This window comes from Spermophilus citellus, assembly GCF_964194105.1.
Source record: "Spermophilus citellus genome assembly, chromosome: 10".
Classification (NCBI taxonomy): domain Eukaryota; kingdom Metazoa; phylum Chordata; class Mammalia; order Rodentia; family Sciuridae; genus Spermophilus; species Spermophilus citellus.
Genome location: NC_138197.1, coordinates 52,584,195 through 52,599,913, shown reverse-complemented (window position 1 = coordinate 52,599,913; position 15,719 = coordinate 52,584,195). Strand labels below are relative to the sequence as shown.

Sequence of the window (15,719 nt, the reverse complement as noted above, 5' to 3'; positions counted from 1 at the left end):
CTCCATACATACTCTTTCTTGCTGGTGGCAGAGGTCACGTTCCTAAGGATCTCTCCACTAGTCTTGATTCTCTCTCCAAGAGAGATCTGGAGTGAACTCTCACTGAGCCATTTTTATTTTTCTCACTGCAGTCATTTTACCAAAAGGGTTTGTTCCCAACCGCCCCCCACCCCCAGCAGACCTTGATTTAGCCAAGTCCTCTCTCAACCCACTGCAAGGTTCTCTCTGAAATTCCTTTGCAAGTGTCATGAAAATTGTCCCCACAGGTCAACTTCTTGGAGGAAGCCTGGACTCCATCTGCTTGCTGACTCTCCCTGTGTTACCAATGCACATCCTCTGCCTCGCTCACCACAGGTTCCCTCAAAGGTCGCCCTCTTCCAGCTTGGACTACCAGCCTGTGAGACACCTTCACTGTTCATTGGAAAAGCCCATGAGCGTTTAGTCTCAAAGGCCTTTCTTTCCTCGACTTCAACTTCCTTAGCTCCTCCCTCCCTTCCTCCCTTACTGGCACATACACTGAGCACAAGGGAATGCCACATAACTCGCCAGCTTAACATACCCCATAAATAGATGGATAGATAGATAGATAAAAATGTCCGTATCTTTGGGTTAATATTGATTTTTTGAAAAATGAGTTAAAACCATGTAAGCACGGACTATAAACGGTGGTGGGTCAGAGTAGTCTGTAGTAGAAAAGAATAATGCAGCATGGGAACACTGATTTTCAAAGTTTGGAAGAGATCAAAGGACAGGGCCCTTCCGCAAATACTGTCCATGCTCAAGGTCACAGACGAGTCTCTTTCCAGCCACACTTCTCACTTCTCCACCTCTCTGAGAACACCAACCCATTTCACTGGTTCACTCAAACACCCTCCTCGCCTTCTGCTGGCTCCCTGACTTCACCAACATCTGGGAGTCCAAAACACTCTGCAAAGAAGACACCATTATCTCTATTTCATAGATGAAGCAAGGCTGGGTTAAAAACGTACTTACTGCTGCTAGAAGTGGCAGGATACGGGCCAGGAACTTGACAGGCACTCATCGTGTGGGTACACAGTGGTGGCCACTTCTTTTCAACTGTTTTTAAACAATGCAGAAGGGGCATGGAAGAGTTCAAAAGGTTGCCTGGATTTGGTGTTGCAAGAGTCACCATGAGACTCAGTAAGGAGTATGCTGACCCTGAACTTCGGAAATGAAAGAAGAAAGGCTATCTACTGTGTATGTCTGGCAAAAGTTGAAATGATTGGCATTTAATTCTCACCTAGGTAATAATAAAGGAACTGGCTCCACCCCGCAACAGCCTGGCCATAGAACCTGAGGAATTCAACCAAAGCTAAAAAGAGGTTCATGCCAGCAATGCCTAGGAGAAATAGTTGGTTTACAGAATGAATGGCTGAGGGCTGGGGCCCTAGCTCAGTGGTAGAGCGCCTGCCTCACATGGGTGAGGCACCGGGTTTCAATCCTCAGCGCCACATAAAAATAAATTGTAAAAAGATATGTGTTCATTTACAACTTATACACACACACACACACACACACACACACACACAACAAACAAACAAACCAAAAAACCGGAATGGTTGGAATACCTTCTGTACATAGACAGTATTTAAAAAGACATCAACATGACCACTGGTGATTCAAGATAGTAGTTAGCACATGAATGACCAATCAAAACCGCACACATACTCTAGCTATTGTGAACTGAGCTGCTATAAACATTGATGTGACTGCATCACTATACTATGCAGATTTTAAGTCCTTGGGTATAAACCAAGGAGTGAAATAGCTGAGTCAAATAATGGTTCCGTTCCCAATTTTCTGAGGAATCAACCTAGGTGTTCCTCAATAAATCAATGGATCAAGAAAATGAAGTATATGTACTCAACGGTATCTTACTCGCCTTGAAAGAAGAGTAAAATTATGGCATTTGCCAGTAAATGGTTATAGTTGGAGAATATCATATTAAGCAAAATGAGCCAATCCCACAAAACTAAAGGCCGAATCTTTTCTATAATATGTGGCTACTAATTCACAACAAGGCAGGGGGTGGGGGCCCACTGGAAAAAAATAGTGTTCCCTTAGATTAGGTAGAGGGAAGTGATGGGAGGGAAGGGGAGCGGATGTGAGGAAAGGAAAGATAGTAGAATGAGACAGACATTATTACTGTATGTATATGTGACTGCATGACCAATATGATTCTGCAACATGTACACCCAGAAAAATGAGAAATTACATCCCATCTACGTATGATCTATCAATGTGCAATGAATGCATTCTAATGTCATCTACAGCTAACTGAAACAAATTCAAAAATTAAAAAAAAAAAAACACATACGTACAGAAAATAAAATGAATTACAAGCAGTATGTTCACACACACTTGCTCCCCCCCCCCCCGTGAACACCAGACTGATGTCCTTTATCATAAGTTCTGCTACAAATGATTTTTCTCCAAGAGAGTGGTTCTCACAAAGAGATGTGAGTATTGTAGGGACGATCCCACTACTGTGGGGACTGAAAATGAGATGCTATCCTGCTCTGCTCTCTGAAATTGTCAAACTGGTACCCTCAGCCCACCAAGTTCTGGAGGGCTGGCATACAGCATGGTGGCCATGCTTACAAACGTCATACGCTATCATCTGGCTAAGAGAATAGACCGTAAGTGTTCGCACCATGCACAAAGGGTTGCACATCCAAAACGCAACTTTGCAAGGCGTTGCATGGGGTAATTACCTTGACTGTGTTGAATACTGCACCGGGATGTCAAGGGGCCAGACTGCCTCACTGGGGAGCTGTGAGTCAGTCAAGATCCATTTCATTCCGTGATGCCATCAGCAAGGAAAGTGCGCGGGACAGTGGTCAAACAACCAGCAGCCCATGGTGTAGAACCAGACAAGAGGGCGGACAGCCTTGAAGCTGTGTGCTGTATGCCAGCCCTCCAGAACTGTAGTCCAGTTCCTAACAGGAACTCAGTGGTTTCTGAAACTTCGTGAGCATGGTACCGGTTCCTACTGGCATTCTGGGCTTCTGAGCTCACACCGGTATTGCCCATTAAGCTTGGACGACAGCGTTCTGAAGCATTTCCACCCTGTCGCTCTAACCTTTTCAAAATTGCTCCTGCAAACCACTTCCACATTTGCCATATTCTGGCAGATAAACAAAAATTTAAAAAATGCATAGGTAGCTTTCACCCACACCCTGAGGCTGAATTCAATAGTGATGGACTAATCTGACAAAGGAAACCTCAAGACAGCACAACATTCAGTCAGTGCCATGGACAGTGCAGGCAGTTTTTAGCCTGGCTTACTGTGAGAATCAGGAGCAGAAAGCAGAGCTACGGGGCATTGGAAAAAAACAACATTTGGCCAGAAAAATGTGTGTAACACTGGGGCCAAGGAGGTGTGTTTGTTGAGCTCTGGAAGAGATGCGAAGTACTATATATACAGGGACGACAGGAGGGAAACCTGCAGGGCATCTCAGGAATTTGCAAGACCATACACACCAGAGGTCCAGAGTATAGGAAAGCAAATTTCCTAGAGATTATGTGGGTGACCTGCTTCAAAAGAGGGGACTGGGAAGTTGTTTTCAGCATGTTCAGCTGCCCAGGACCTGCAACAGTCATTATCCCAGGTGCCTGACGTATTGCGCAAGCTGGCAACAGAACTCGGCCTTACTCAAGTGGCAATGCTTCTTCTGGAATGCAGATGCTCAGGTTAGGGGGCAATGGACAATTCTACCCAGGTTTCAAATGAAGGGTCTGGGAGGCCAGAGTGTAGCAGAGCCAGAGGCGCTGCCGATTGCGTCTCAGCAGCCCGTGTGTGAAGCTGAAAGGTTGAGGCTCAAGCTGGAAAGGAGACACTAGGAATTAAGAGATGCCAATCACATGACTGGCTGCTGAGAAAACCTGGAGGCTACAGAGATGTAAGTCTAAATGGAGCCCATGTGCAAGCAACCAGCCAGGTTAAAGGGGCAAGGCCGAGGAAAGCCCTCTCGAAATAACATCTTACAACCACGTATCCCAGATGATTTTCTCAGAAACAGGTGACCAGTGTGCAACACTGGGTTAATTTTGCCACAACCATATTCCTCCCTTTGCAAAGGGGAATATTTATTCTGTACCACTGCATACTGGATGTAGGAAATTTGGTTTTGATTTTACGCGTGCTCTCGGTCAAGATCTTGCCTGGAGTCTCAGAGGGGACTTTTTGGCAGTGCTGATCTGATAAAATGATGGGCCTCTTGTAAAGGAACTTTCTTTTTTTTTTTTTTTTTTTTTTTTTTTTCTTTAACTGTGAAATGGACAGTAGCTATTAGGGACCAGGGGCAGAATATTATGATCTGGATATGAGGTGTCCCCTAGAAGCTCAAGCTATTGCAATGATATTTTCAGAGGAAAAGGAGCAGATTATGAGAGCTACAACCTAATCAGTCCGACTGAGTGGTTACTGTAGGCAAGTGGGACATGGCTGGAGGTGGTGAGTTACTGAAGGGGTGTCCTGAGAGTGCTATTCTTCCTGGGGCCCCTTCCTCTCTGTCAGCTTCCTAACCCATCATCAGTAGAGTACCTCTCCTATCCTGGGCCCTGTCCCCATGATGTGCCGCCTCAATGTGAACCCAGAGCAAAGAAGGTGGCCTTTCATATGCTGACACCTCTGATAACCTGAGCCCCAAATAAACTGTGTCGCCTCTAAGTTGTTCTGAATATGTATTTTGGTCGCAGTAATGCAAAAAATAACTGAAAATAAAGGTATAGGTCCTTTTGGGTTTGTATACCTTTAACTCCTTCCATGATTATGACAACAGGCTCCTCTGTTGCCACGGTAGCCATGTTAGCCAACAGTCTTAGAACACAGGCTTCTAACAGTTGATGTTTAAAGCCACTTCGAAGAAGGGTCTGAAGGACTTCAGACAGCTCGTTTATGCCACTGGGTTTGGCAGCATCTCTTTGTGTGGGCAGCACGCAGAGCTCAGCAAGACTCATCTTCAATGTGAGTGAGAGTGCGTGTGTGTGTGTGTGTGTGTGCGGGTGCGTGCACGCGCGTAGGGGGTGGGGGGGATAGACATTGTGCCTGTGCTTCTCCCCACTTCCATGCCTGGCACATAAAGGAAAATGCTGAATTAAGGTGCCATTGGATGATGAGAGAATGGGCACTGAAACAGCCATACTTTCTAGAAAGAAATTTAGTAGCAACTATCGTAAGACTTGTGAGCTTGGTCCACTGATCCAACAAATAGGAATATGAAGACAGAGACACTCAGAGTTTGATAGATAAAAGGTACTGACTGACATTAATAAGACAATGTTAAGGACCCGTGAACATGTAACCTAATGGTCATTAATAAGTGATCGCTGAAGTAGCGTTAATAAGAACAGGGTTAAGAACTACACAACAGTCATACATGGGTTTCTTGCTGGCTGTGCTATCATTTAATAATCTCTCTACTGATGTGACTCCAAATGTATATGGGTGTGTGTATGTATGTAAAATGTACATTCATACAAGTATGTGTGTGTGAAGAAAAAGGAAAGATTATAAGGAAATCCACCAAATTCTTCTAGGAATAGTACTCATTCTCATTTCCTCTGGATCGAGGCATCAGATTTTTATTTTCAACCTCACACTTTCCTGTATTTTTCAAATTTTGTTCAACTATCTTGAATAACAGGTAGATCTTTCCACTAAAACAAGACAAAGTGTGAGAGGGAACAGGAGGAGACGCTCAATACAGAGGGTTATTAGACACTGCAAATAGAAAGGCCTGCTCCTTCTGCCCTTGACTGGGGGGTGCAAACACAGGATGAGCTTCTGACAGAGCACAAGAATTGAGAACGGAAAGAGGAGTGGGAATTACTGCTAAAGTGCATGATCTCTTTCTTCCCAATATCTTACGTCAAGGGTTTTTTTCTTTTGAAGCTTCCAGATTGAGGCAGAACTGGGATTTGCGCACCACGAAAGACACATCGTACAGCAGCGATTGTGCTGACAAGGAAGACTTCTTCTTGGATTTTCCAAATCCAAATCAAATATGAGCCTCTCTGGAGGCGATACCCCCCATGAGGACACCATCGACTGGACGGACAGTGACTCCTCTGAAGACTCGACTACAGACGTTTCTTCCTGCTGCTTCTTCTTTCCTGTCCAAGAGTCATGGGTGACTGAAAGAAGCAGGTTGCTCATGGGAGGGCGAGAACAAATTTATGACAACTCAGAGCAGCTTTGTGAGCTGCCCATCGTCCAGGTCGTGGAGGATTATCTGGGCTCCCCCTACAAAGACTCACCAGCTATTCCAGATCCACATGGAGACTACCAAAGGATGGTCAAGTACCCACAGGAGAGGGGAAACCAGAATTTCTGGAAACTGGAAGGTCTAATGAGATACCTTGATGCATTTCTAGAGGATCTGAAAGGCGACGAAGATGATGACCAGGACAAACACGATGACCATGACAAACATGGTGACCATGCCGATGCCGATGCCGACGACGACGACGACAACAACGATGATGACAATAGTGATGATGATCAAACGTTTTCTGATTCTGCTCTGGATGAGGATCTAGAGGCATCCACAAGTGCCTCTCCCCAGCTGGATCAGCTCACTTGTCAAGAACGTGATGCTCGTCAGGCCTGGCCCTGGTGGAAACTACCTGATACCGAAGACATCATCCCGCTTCCAGAGATCTCACCCAGGCGAGGAGATGAACTTATTGAGGTGAGCATGGAGCTCCTCGATTTCAGAGCAAGGGATAGGCCCAGTGGGGGTGCCAGGTTGGACAGCACGGACTCACTTATTCTACCTGCAGAGGTAGAACCCAGTCCACCAAGAGATGAGCAATGACAGATGGACGGCAGCAAGGGAAAGAGCTGGGGAAGGAGGTATAAGGAAAATGACAGGGAGCACTGAGAGAACACAAGGGAGGGGGAGGAACAAAGAGGAGGACTAATGATAATATTTACAAAACAAGAGTGTGTGTGTATATGTGTGTCTGTCTGACTGTCTAATGATTAATGAGTACTTAAAAGGTTACAGTTACAGTTGGGCTAAATGGGTAAGTGAAAAAAAGAAATGGATTTCCCTAAATGAACACACACTGACTTCACTGCTGCTGACATCACACGTTTCTAACTCATCCTCCTTCTCTTGCCAGATGATAAGCCAGGAGAGAGACACTGAAGACACCCGCTCAGTCTCCTCAGGGCAGTCAACGGAGGGGTCCCACTCAGGGACCACATCTTGTCTGAATGTCCGATCCATTGTCCAATGGTTCAGAAAGCGGATGGTCTCCTCCCTGCGGCGGAGAAGGCGCCCTGACATGGCCTACAAGGACCCTGATGTGCTTGAACCAAAGAAGCACTGCTTCCTTAAAGGCAAGAGAATTCAACCTCAGTAAACCCCCCACCCCAGTTAGGAAACCCTATATATACTCAGAATTTCAAATGTTTTGACAATCCCTATTCAAATAGTCCCCATAGTTTTAAGGTTCCCCCCCCCCTCAATAAAAAAATGTTGTAGTTATTCACATTGTTTCCCCAATAAAAAATGTTGCTGTTATTCTCGGTTTTTTCCCCAATAAAAAATGTTGTTGTTATTCACATCTTTCTCCTCTTCCATCATAAAATGTGGGCCCAGGTTCAAATCACATATGTTGTCTAGAGAGTGGTGTGCATTCTCAGAACCGCTCAGGTGGCGGTATGATTCCTAAACAAAAGGCATTCCGTTTCTCTCCCCCAACATCCCGTCTTACTGTATTTGCCCTCGTCTCATCTGTGTTATTATTTCATGCATTTTATCTTCTCTTATCATCAACTCATCTCCCCACTGCCAAAGGCAGCAGGACACCTGTCAGACTCCCACATGGCAGGATGGATTTGGTGGAACCTACTGGGTCTAGATCAAGTGGCAGCGGACAGGGAGGCACAGGGGAAGCTCATTCCAATTGATAGTGTTTGGGACACTCAGAAAGCAGTTCTGATGATCCTGGGGAACCAGACTTATTCTATTATGTCATTTTAACACGTTCTGGCATGTTGGTTGGTTCTTGCAAGGTGGCTGGCCTAAATGGCCCACAGAGGAGGAAGGTGACGGCTGGGAATGCTGATTAACCACTCGAAAGCTTGGCTATCTTCATTCACGAGATGAGAGAGATGGTACCACAGACTTCATACAGTTGTTGGGAGAGTGAATGAGACAAAGCAAGCACTCCATACATACTCTTTCTTGCTGGTGGCAGAGGTCACGTTCCTAAGGATCTCTCCACTAGTCTTGATTCTCTCTCCAAGAGAGATCTGGAGTGAACTCTCACTGAGCCATTTTTATTTTTCTCACTGCAGTCATTTTACCAAAGGTTTGTTCCCAACCGCCCCCCACCCCCAGCAGACCTTGATTTAGCCAAGTCCTCTCTCAACCCACTGCAAGGTTCTCTCTGAAATTCCTTTGCAAGTGTCATGAAAATTGTCCCCACAGGTCAACTTCTTGGAGGAAGCCTGGACTCCATCTGCTTGCTGACTCTCCCTGTGTTACCAATGCACATCCTCTGCCTCGCTCACCACAGGTTCCCTCAAAGGTCGCCCTCTTCCAGCTTGGACTACCAGCCTGTGAGACACCTTCACTGTTCATTGGAAAAGCCCATGAGCGTTTAGTCTCAAAGGCCTTTCTTTCCTCGACTTCAACTTCCTTAGCTCCTCCCTCCCTTCCTCCCTTACTGGCACATACACTGAGCACAAGGGAATGCCACATAACTCGCCAGCTTAACATACCCCATAAATAGATGGATAGATAGATAGATAAAAATGTCCGTATCTTTGGGTTAATATTGATTTTTTGAAAAATGAGTTAAAACCATGTAAGCACGGGACTATAAACGGTGGTGGGTCAGAGTAGTCTGTAGTAGAAAAGAATAATGCAGCATGGGAACACTGATTTTCAAAGTTTGGAAGAGATCAAAGGACAGGGCCCTTCCGCAAATACTGTCCATGCTCAAGGTCACAGACGAGTCTCTTTCCAGCCACACTTCTCACTTCTCCACCTCTCTGAGAACACCAACCCATTTCACTGGTTCACTCAAACACCCTCCTCGCCTTCTGCTGGCTCCCTGACTTCACCAACATCTGGAGTCCAAAACACTCTGCAAAGAAGACACCATTATCTCTATTTCATAGATGAAGCAAGGCTGGGTTAAAAACGTACTTACTGCTGCTAGAAGTGGCAGGATACAGGGCCAGGAACTTGACAGGCACTCATCGTGTGGGTACACAGTGGTGGCCACTTCTTTTCAACTGTTTTTAAACAATGCAGAAGGGGCATGGAAGAGTTCAAAAGGTTGCCTGGATTTGGTGTTGCAAGAGTCACCATGAGACTCAGTAAGGAGTATGCTGACCCTGAACTTCGGAAATGAAAGAAGAAAGGCTATCTACTGTGTATGTCTGGCAAAAGTTGAAATGATTGGCATTTAATTCTCACCTAGGTAATAATAAAGGAACTGGCTCCACCCCGCAACAGCCTGGCCATAGAACCTGAGGAATTCAACCAAAGCTAAAAAGAGGTTCATGCCAGCAATGCCTAGGAGAAATAGTTGGTTTACAGAATGAATGGCTGAGGGCTGGGGCCCTAGCTCAGTGGTAGAGCGCCTGCCTCACATGGGTGAGGCACCGGGTTTCAATCCTCAGCGCCACATAAAAATAAATTGTAAAAAGATATGTGTTCATTTACAACTTATACACACACACACACACACACACACACACACAACAAACAAACAAACCAAAAAACCGGAATGGTTGGAATACCTTCTGTACATAGACAGTATTTAAAAAGACATCAACATGACCACTGGTGATTCAAGATAGTAGTTAGCACATGAATGACCAATCAAAACCGCACACATACTCTAGCTATTGTGAACTGAGCTGCTATAAACATTGATGTGACTGCATCACTATACTATGCAGATTTTAAGTCCTTGGGTATAAACCAAGGAGTGAAATAGCTGAGTCAAATAATGGTTCCGTTCCCAATTTTCTGAGGAATCAACCTAGGTGTTCCTCAATAAATCAATGGATCAAGAAAATGAAGTATATGTACTCAACGGTATCTTACTCGCCTTGAAAGAAGAGTAAAATTATGGCATTTGCCAGTAAATGGTTATAGTTGGAGAATATCATATTAAGCAAAATGAGCCAATCCCACAAAACTAAAGGCCGAATCTTTTCTATAATATGTGGCTACTAATTCACAACAAGGCAGGGGGTGGGGGCCCACTGGAAAAAAATAGTGTTCCCTTAGATTAGGTAGAGGGAAGTGATGGGAGGGAAGGGGAGCGGATGTGAGGAAAGGAAAGATAGTAGAATGAGACAGACATTATTACTGTATGTATATGTGACTGCATGACCAATATGATTCTGCAACATGTACACCCAGAAAAATGAGAAATTACATCCCATCTACGTATGATCTATCAATGTGCAATGAATGCATTCTAATGTCATCTACAGCTAACTGAAACAAATTCAAAAATTAAAAAAAAAAAAACACATACGTACAGAAAATAAAATGAATTACAAGCAGTATGTTCACACACACTTGCTCCCCCCCCCCCCCGTGAACACCAGACTGATGTCCTTTATCATAAGTTCTGCTACAAATGATTTTTCTCCAAGAGAGTGGTTCTCACAAAGAGATGTGAGTATTGTAGGGACGATCCCACTACTGTGGGGACTGAAAATGAGATGCTATCCTGCTCTGCTCTCTGAAATTGTCAAACTGGTACCCTCAGCCCACCAAGTTCTGGAGGGCTGGCATACAGCATGGTGGCCATGCTTACAAACGTCATACGCTATCATCTGGCTAAGAGAATAGACCGTAAGTGTTCGCACCATGCACAAAGGGTTGCACATCCAAAACGCAACTTTGCAAGGCGTTGCATGGGGTAATTACCTTGACTGTGTTGAATACTGCACCGGGATGTCAAGGGGCCAGACTGCCTCACTGGGGAGCTGTGAGTCAGTCAAGATCCATTTCATTCCGTGATGCCATCAGCAAGGAAAGTGCGCGGGACAGTGGTCAAACAACCAGCAGCCCATGGTGTAGAACCAGACAAGAGGGCGGACAGCCTTGAAGCTGTGTGCTGTATGCCAGCCCTCCAGAACTGTAGTCCAGTTCCTAACAGGAACTCAGTGGTTTCTGAAACTTCGTGAGCATGGTACCGGTTCCTACTGGCATTCTGGGCTTCTGAGCTCACACCGGTATTGCCCATTAAGCTTGGACGACAGCGTTCTGAAGCATTTCCACCCTGTCGCTCTAACCTTTTCAAAATTGCTCCTGCAAACCACTTCCACATTTGCCATATTCTGGCAGATAAACAAAAATTTAAAAAATGCATAGGTAGCTTTCACCCACACCCTGAGGCTGAATTCAATAGTGATGGACTAATCTGACAAAGGAAACCTCAAGACAGCACAACATTCAGTCAGTGCCATGGACAGTGCAGGCAGTTTTTAGCCTGGCTTACTGTGAGAATCAGGAGCAGAAAGCAGAGCTACGGGGCATTGGAAAAAAACAACATTTGGCCAGAAAAATGTGTGTAACACTGGGGCCAAGGAGGTGTGTTTGTTGAGCTCTGCAAGAGATGCGAAGTACTATATATACAGGGACGACAGGAGGGAAACCTGCAGGGCATCTCAGGAATTTGCAAGACCATACACACCAGAGGTCCAGAGTATAGGAAAGCAAATTTCCTAGAGATTATGTGGGTGACCTGCTTCAAAAGAGGGGACTGGGAAGTTGTTTTCAGCATGTTCAGCTGCCCAGGACCTGCAACAGTCATTATCCCAGGTGCCTGACGTATTGCGCAAGCTGGCAACAGAACTCGGCCTTACTCAAGTGGCAATGCTTCTTCTGGAATGCAGATGCTCAGGTTAGGGGGCAATGGACAATTCTACCCAGGTTTCAAATGAAGGGTCTGGGAGGCCAGAGTGTAGCAGAGCCAGAGGCGCTGCCGATTGCGTCTCAGCAGCCCGTGTGTGAAGCTGAAAGGTTGAGGCTCAAGCTGGAAAGGAGACACTAGGAATTAAGAGATGCCAATCACATGACTGGCTGCTGAGAAAACCTGGAGGCTACAGAGATGTAAGTCTAAATGGAGCCCATGTGCAAGCAACCAGCCAGGTTAAAGGGGCAAGGCCGAGGAAAGCCCTCTCGAAATAACATCTTACAACCACGTATCCCAGATGATTTTCTCAGAAACAGGTGACCAGTGTGCAACACTGGGTTAATTTTGCCACAACCATATTCCTCCCTTTGCAAAGGGGAATATTTATTCTGTACCACTGCATACTGGATGTAGGAAATTTGGTTTTGATTTTACGCGTGCTCTCGGTCAAGATCTTGCCTGGAGTCTCAGAGGGGACTTTTTGGCAGTGCTGATCTGATAAAATGATGGGCCTCTTGTAAAGGAACTTTCTTTTTTTTTTTTTTTTTTTTTTTTTTCTTTAACTGTGAAATGGACAGTAGCTATTAGGGACCAGGGGCAGAATATTATGATCTGGATATGAGGTGTCCCCTAGAAGCTCAAGCTATTGCAATGATATTTTCAGAGGAAAAGGAGCAGATTATGAGAGCTACAACCTAATCAGTCCGACTGAGTGGTTACTGTAGGCAAGTGGGACATGGCTGGAGGTGGTGAGTTACTGAAGGGGTGTCCTGAGAGTGCTATTCTTCCTGGGGCCCCTTCCTCTCTGTCAGCTTCCTAACCCATCATCAGTAGAGTACCTCTCCTATCCTGGGCCCTGTCCCCATGATGTGCCGCCTCAATGTGAACCCAGAGCAAAGAAGGTGGCCTTTCATATGCTGACACCTCTGATAACCTGAGCCCCAAATAAACTGTGTCGCCTCTAAGTTGTTCTGAATATGTATTTTGGTCGCAGTAATGCAAAAAATAACTGAAAATAAAGGTATAGGTCCTTTTGGGTTTGTATACCTTTAACTCCTTCCATGATTATGACAACAGGCTCCTCTGTTGCCACGGTAGCCATGTTAGCCAACAGTCTTAGAACACAGGCTTCTAACAGTTGATGTTTAAAGCCACTTCGAAGAAGGGTCTGAAGGACTTCAGACAGCTCGTTTATGCCACTGGGTTTGGCAGCATCTCTTTGTGTGGGCAGCACGCAGAGCTCAGCAAGACTCATCTTCAATGTGAGTGTGTGTACGTGTCCGTGTGTGTGTGTGTGTGTGTGTGTGTGTGTGTGTGTATGCGGGTGCGTGCACGCGCGTAGGGGGTGGGGGGGATAGACATTGTGCCTGTGCTTCTCCCCACTTCCATGCCTGGCACATAAAGGAAAATGCTGAATTAAGGTGCCATTGGATGATGAGAGAATGGGCACTGAAACAGCCATACTTTCTAGAAAGAAATTTAGTAGCAACTATCGTAAGACTTGTGAGCTTGGTCCACTGATCCAACAAATAGGAATATGAAGACAGAGACACTCAGAGTTTGATAGATAAAAGGTACTGACTGACATTAATAAGACAATGTTAAGGACCCGTGAACATGTAACCTAATGGTCATTAATAAGTGATCGCTGAAGTAGCGTTAATAAGAACAGGGTTAAGAACTACACAACAGTCATACATGGGTTTCTTGCTGGCTGTGCTATCATTTAATAATCTCTCTACTGATGTGACTCCAAATGTATATGGGTGTGTGTATGTATGTAAAATGTACATTCATACAAGTATGTGTGTGTGAAGAAAAAGGAAAGATTATAAGGAAATCCACCAAATTCTTCTAGGAATAGTACTCATTCTCATTTCCTCTGGATCGAGGCATCAGATTTTTATTTTCAACCTCACACTTTCCTGTATTTTTCAAATTTTGTTCAACTATCTTGAATAACAGGTAGATCTTTCCACTAAAACAAGACAAAGTGTGAGAGGGAACAGGAGGAGACGCTCAATACAGAGGGTTATTAGACACTGCAAATAGAAAGGCCTGCTCCTTCTGCCCTTGACTGGGGGGTGCAAACACAGGATGAGCTTCTGACAGAGCACAAGAATTGAGAACGGAAAGAGGAGTGGGAATTACTGCTAAAGTGCATGATCTCTTTCTTCCCAATATCTTACGTCAAGGGTTTTTTTCTTTTGAAGCTTCCAGATTGAGGCAGAACTGGGATTTGCGCACCACGAAAGACACATCGTACAGCAGCGATTGTGCTGACAAGGAAGACTTCTTCTTGGATTTTCCAAATCCAAATCAAATATGAGCCTCTCTGGAGGCGATACCCCCCATGAGGACACCATCGACTGGACGGACAGTGACTCCTCTGAAGACTCGACTACAGACGTTTCTTCCTGCTGCTTCTTCTTTCCTGTCCAAGAGTCATGGGTGACTGAAAGAAGCAGGTTGCTCATGGGAGGGCGAGAACAAATTTATGACAACTCAGAGCAGCTTTGTGAGCTGCCCATCGTCCAGGTCGTGGAGGATTATCTGGGCTCCCCCTACAAAGACTCACCAGCTATTCCAGATCCACATGGAGACTACCAAAGGATGGTCAAGTACCCACAGGAGAGGGGAAACCAGAATTTCTGGAAACTGGAAGGTCTAATGAGATACCTTGATGCATTTCTAGAGGATCTGAAAGGCGACGAAGATGATGACCAGGACAAACACGATGACCATGACAAACACGGTGACCATGCCGATGCCGATGCCGACGACGACGACGACAACAACGATGATGACAATAGTGATGATGATCAAACGTTTTCTGATTCTGCTCTGGATGAGGATCTAGAGGCATCCACAAGTGCCTCTCCCCAGCTGGATCAGCTCACTTGTCAAGAACGTGATGCTCGTCAGGCCTGGCCCTGGTGGAAACTACCTGATACCGAAGACATCATCCCGCTTCCAGAGATCTCACCCAGGCGAGGAGATGAACTTATTGAGGTGAGCATGGAGCTCCTCGATTTCAGAGCAAGGGATAGGCCCAGTGGGGGTGCCAGGTTGGACAGCACGGACTCACTTATTCTACCTGCTTATTCTACCTGCAGAGGTAGAACCCAGTCCACCAAGAGATGAGCAATGACAGATGGACGGCAGCAAGGGAAAGAGCTGGGGAAGGAGGTATAAGGAAAATGACAGGGAGCACTGAGAGAACACAAGGGAGGGGGAGGAACAAAGAGGAGGACTAATGATAATATTTACAAAACAAGAGTGTGTGTGTATATGTGTGTCTGTCTGACTGTCTAATGATTAATGAGTACTTAAAAGGTTACAGTTACAGTTGGGCTAAATGGGTAAGTGAAAAAAAGAAATGGATTTCCCTAAATGAACACACACTGACTTCATTGCTGCTGACATTACACGTTTCTAACTCATCCTCCTTCTCTTGCCAGATGATAAGCCAGGAGAGAGACACTGAAGACACCCGCTCAGTCTCCTCAGGGCAGTCAACGGAGGGGTCCCACTCAGGGACCACATCTTGTCTGAATGTCCGATCCATTGTCCAATGGTTCAGAAAGCGGATGGTCTCCTCCCTGCGGCGGAGAAGGCGCCCTGACATGGCCTACAAGGACCCTGATGTGCTTGAACCAAAGAAGCACTGCTTCCTTAAAGGCAAGAGAATTCAACCTCAGTAAACCCCCCACCCCAGTTAGGAAACCCTATATATACTCAGAATTTCAAATGTTTTGACAATCCCTATTCAAATAGTCCCCATAGTTTTA

General features: G+C 45.5%; 3 protein-coding genes across 13 annotated transcripts in view; 2 read left to right on the top strand and 1 right to left on the bottom strand.

Moving 5' to 3' along the window:
• The window catches only part of PPFIBP1 (PPFIA binding protein 1), a gene marked incomplete at its 3' end in the record, with an annotated part of 252,050 nt that overhangs the window by 130,883 nt on the left and 105,448 nt on the right, over positions 1-15,719 (bottom strand). The window lies entirely within an intron of this gene.
• On the top strand, positions 6,030-7,395 carry LOC308658204 (uncharacterized protein C12orf71 homolog; the record flags this gene model as incomplete). The annotated part of the gene is made up of 2 exons (XM_081310807.1): positions 6,030-6,716; positions 7,153-7,395. 2 exons carry the CDS (start codon positions 6,030-6,032, stop codon positions 7,393-7,395), a joined length of 930 nt encoding a protein of 309 aa, XP_081166933.1.
• Positions 14,254-15,632, top strand: LOC308658203 (uncharacterized protein C12orf71 homolog; the record flags this gene model as incomplete). The annotated part of the gene is made up of 2 exons (XM_081310806.1): positions 14,254-14,940; positions 15,390-15,632. The coding sequence occupies 2 exons, from the start codon at positions 14,254-14,256 to the stop codon at positions 15,630-15,632; spliced, it is 930 nt and encodes a 309-aa protein (XP_081166932.1).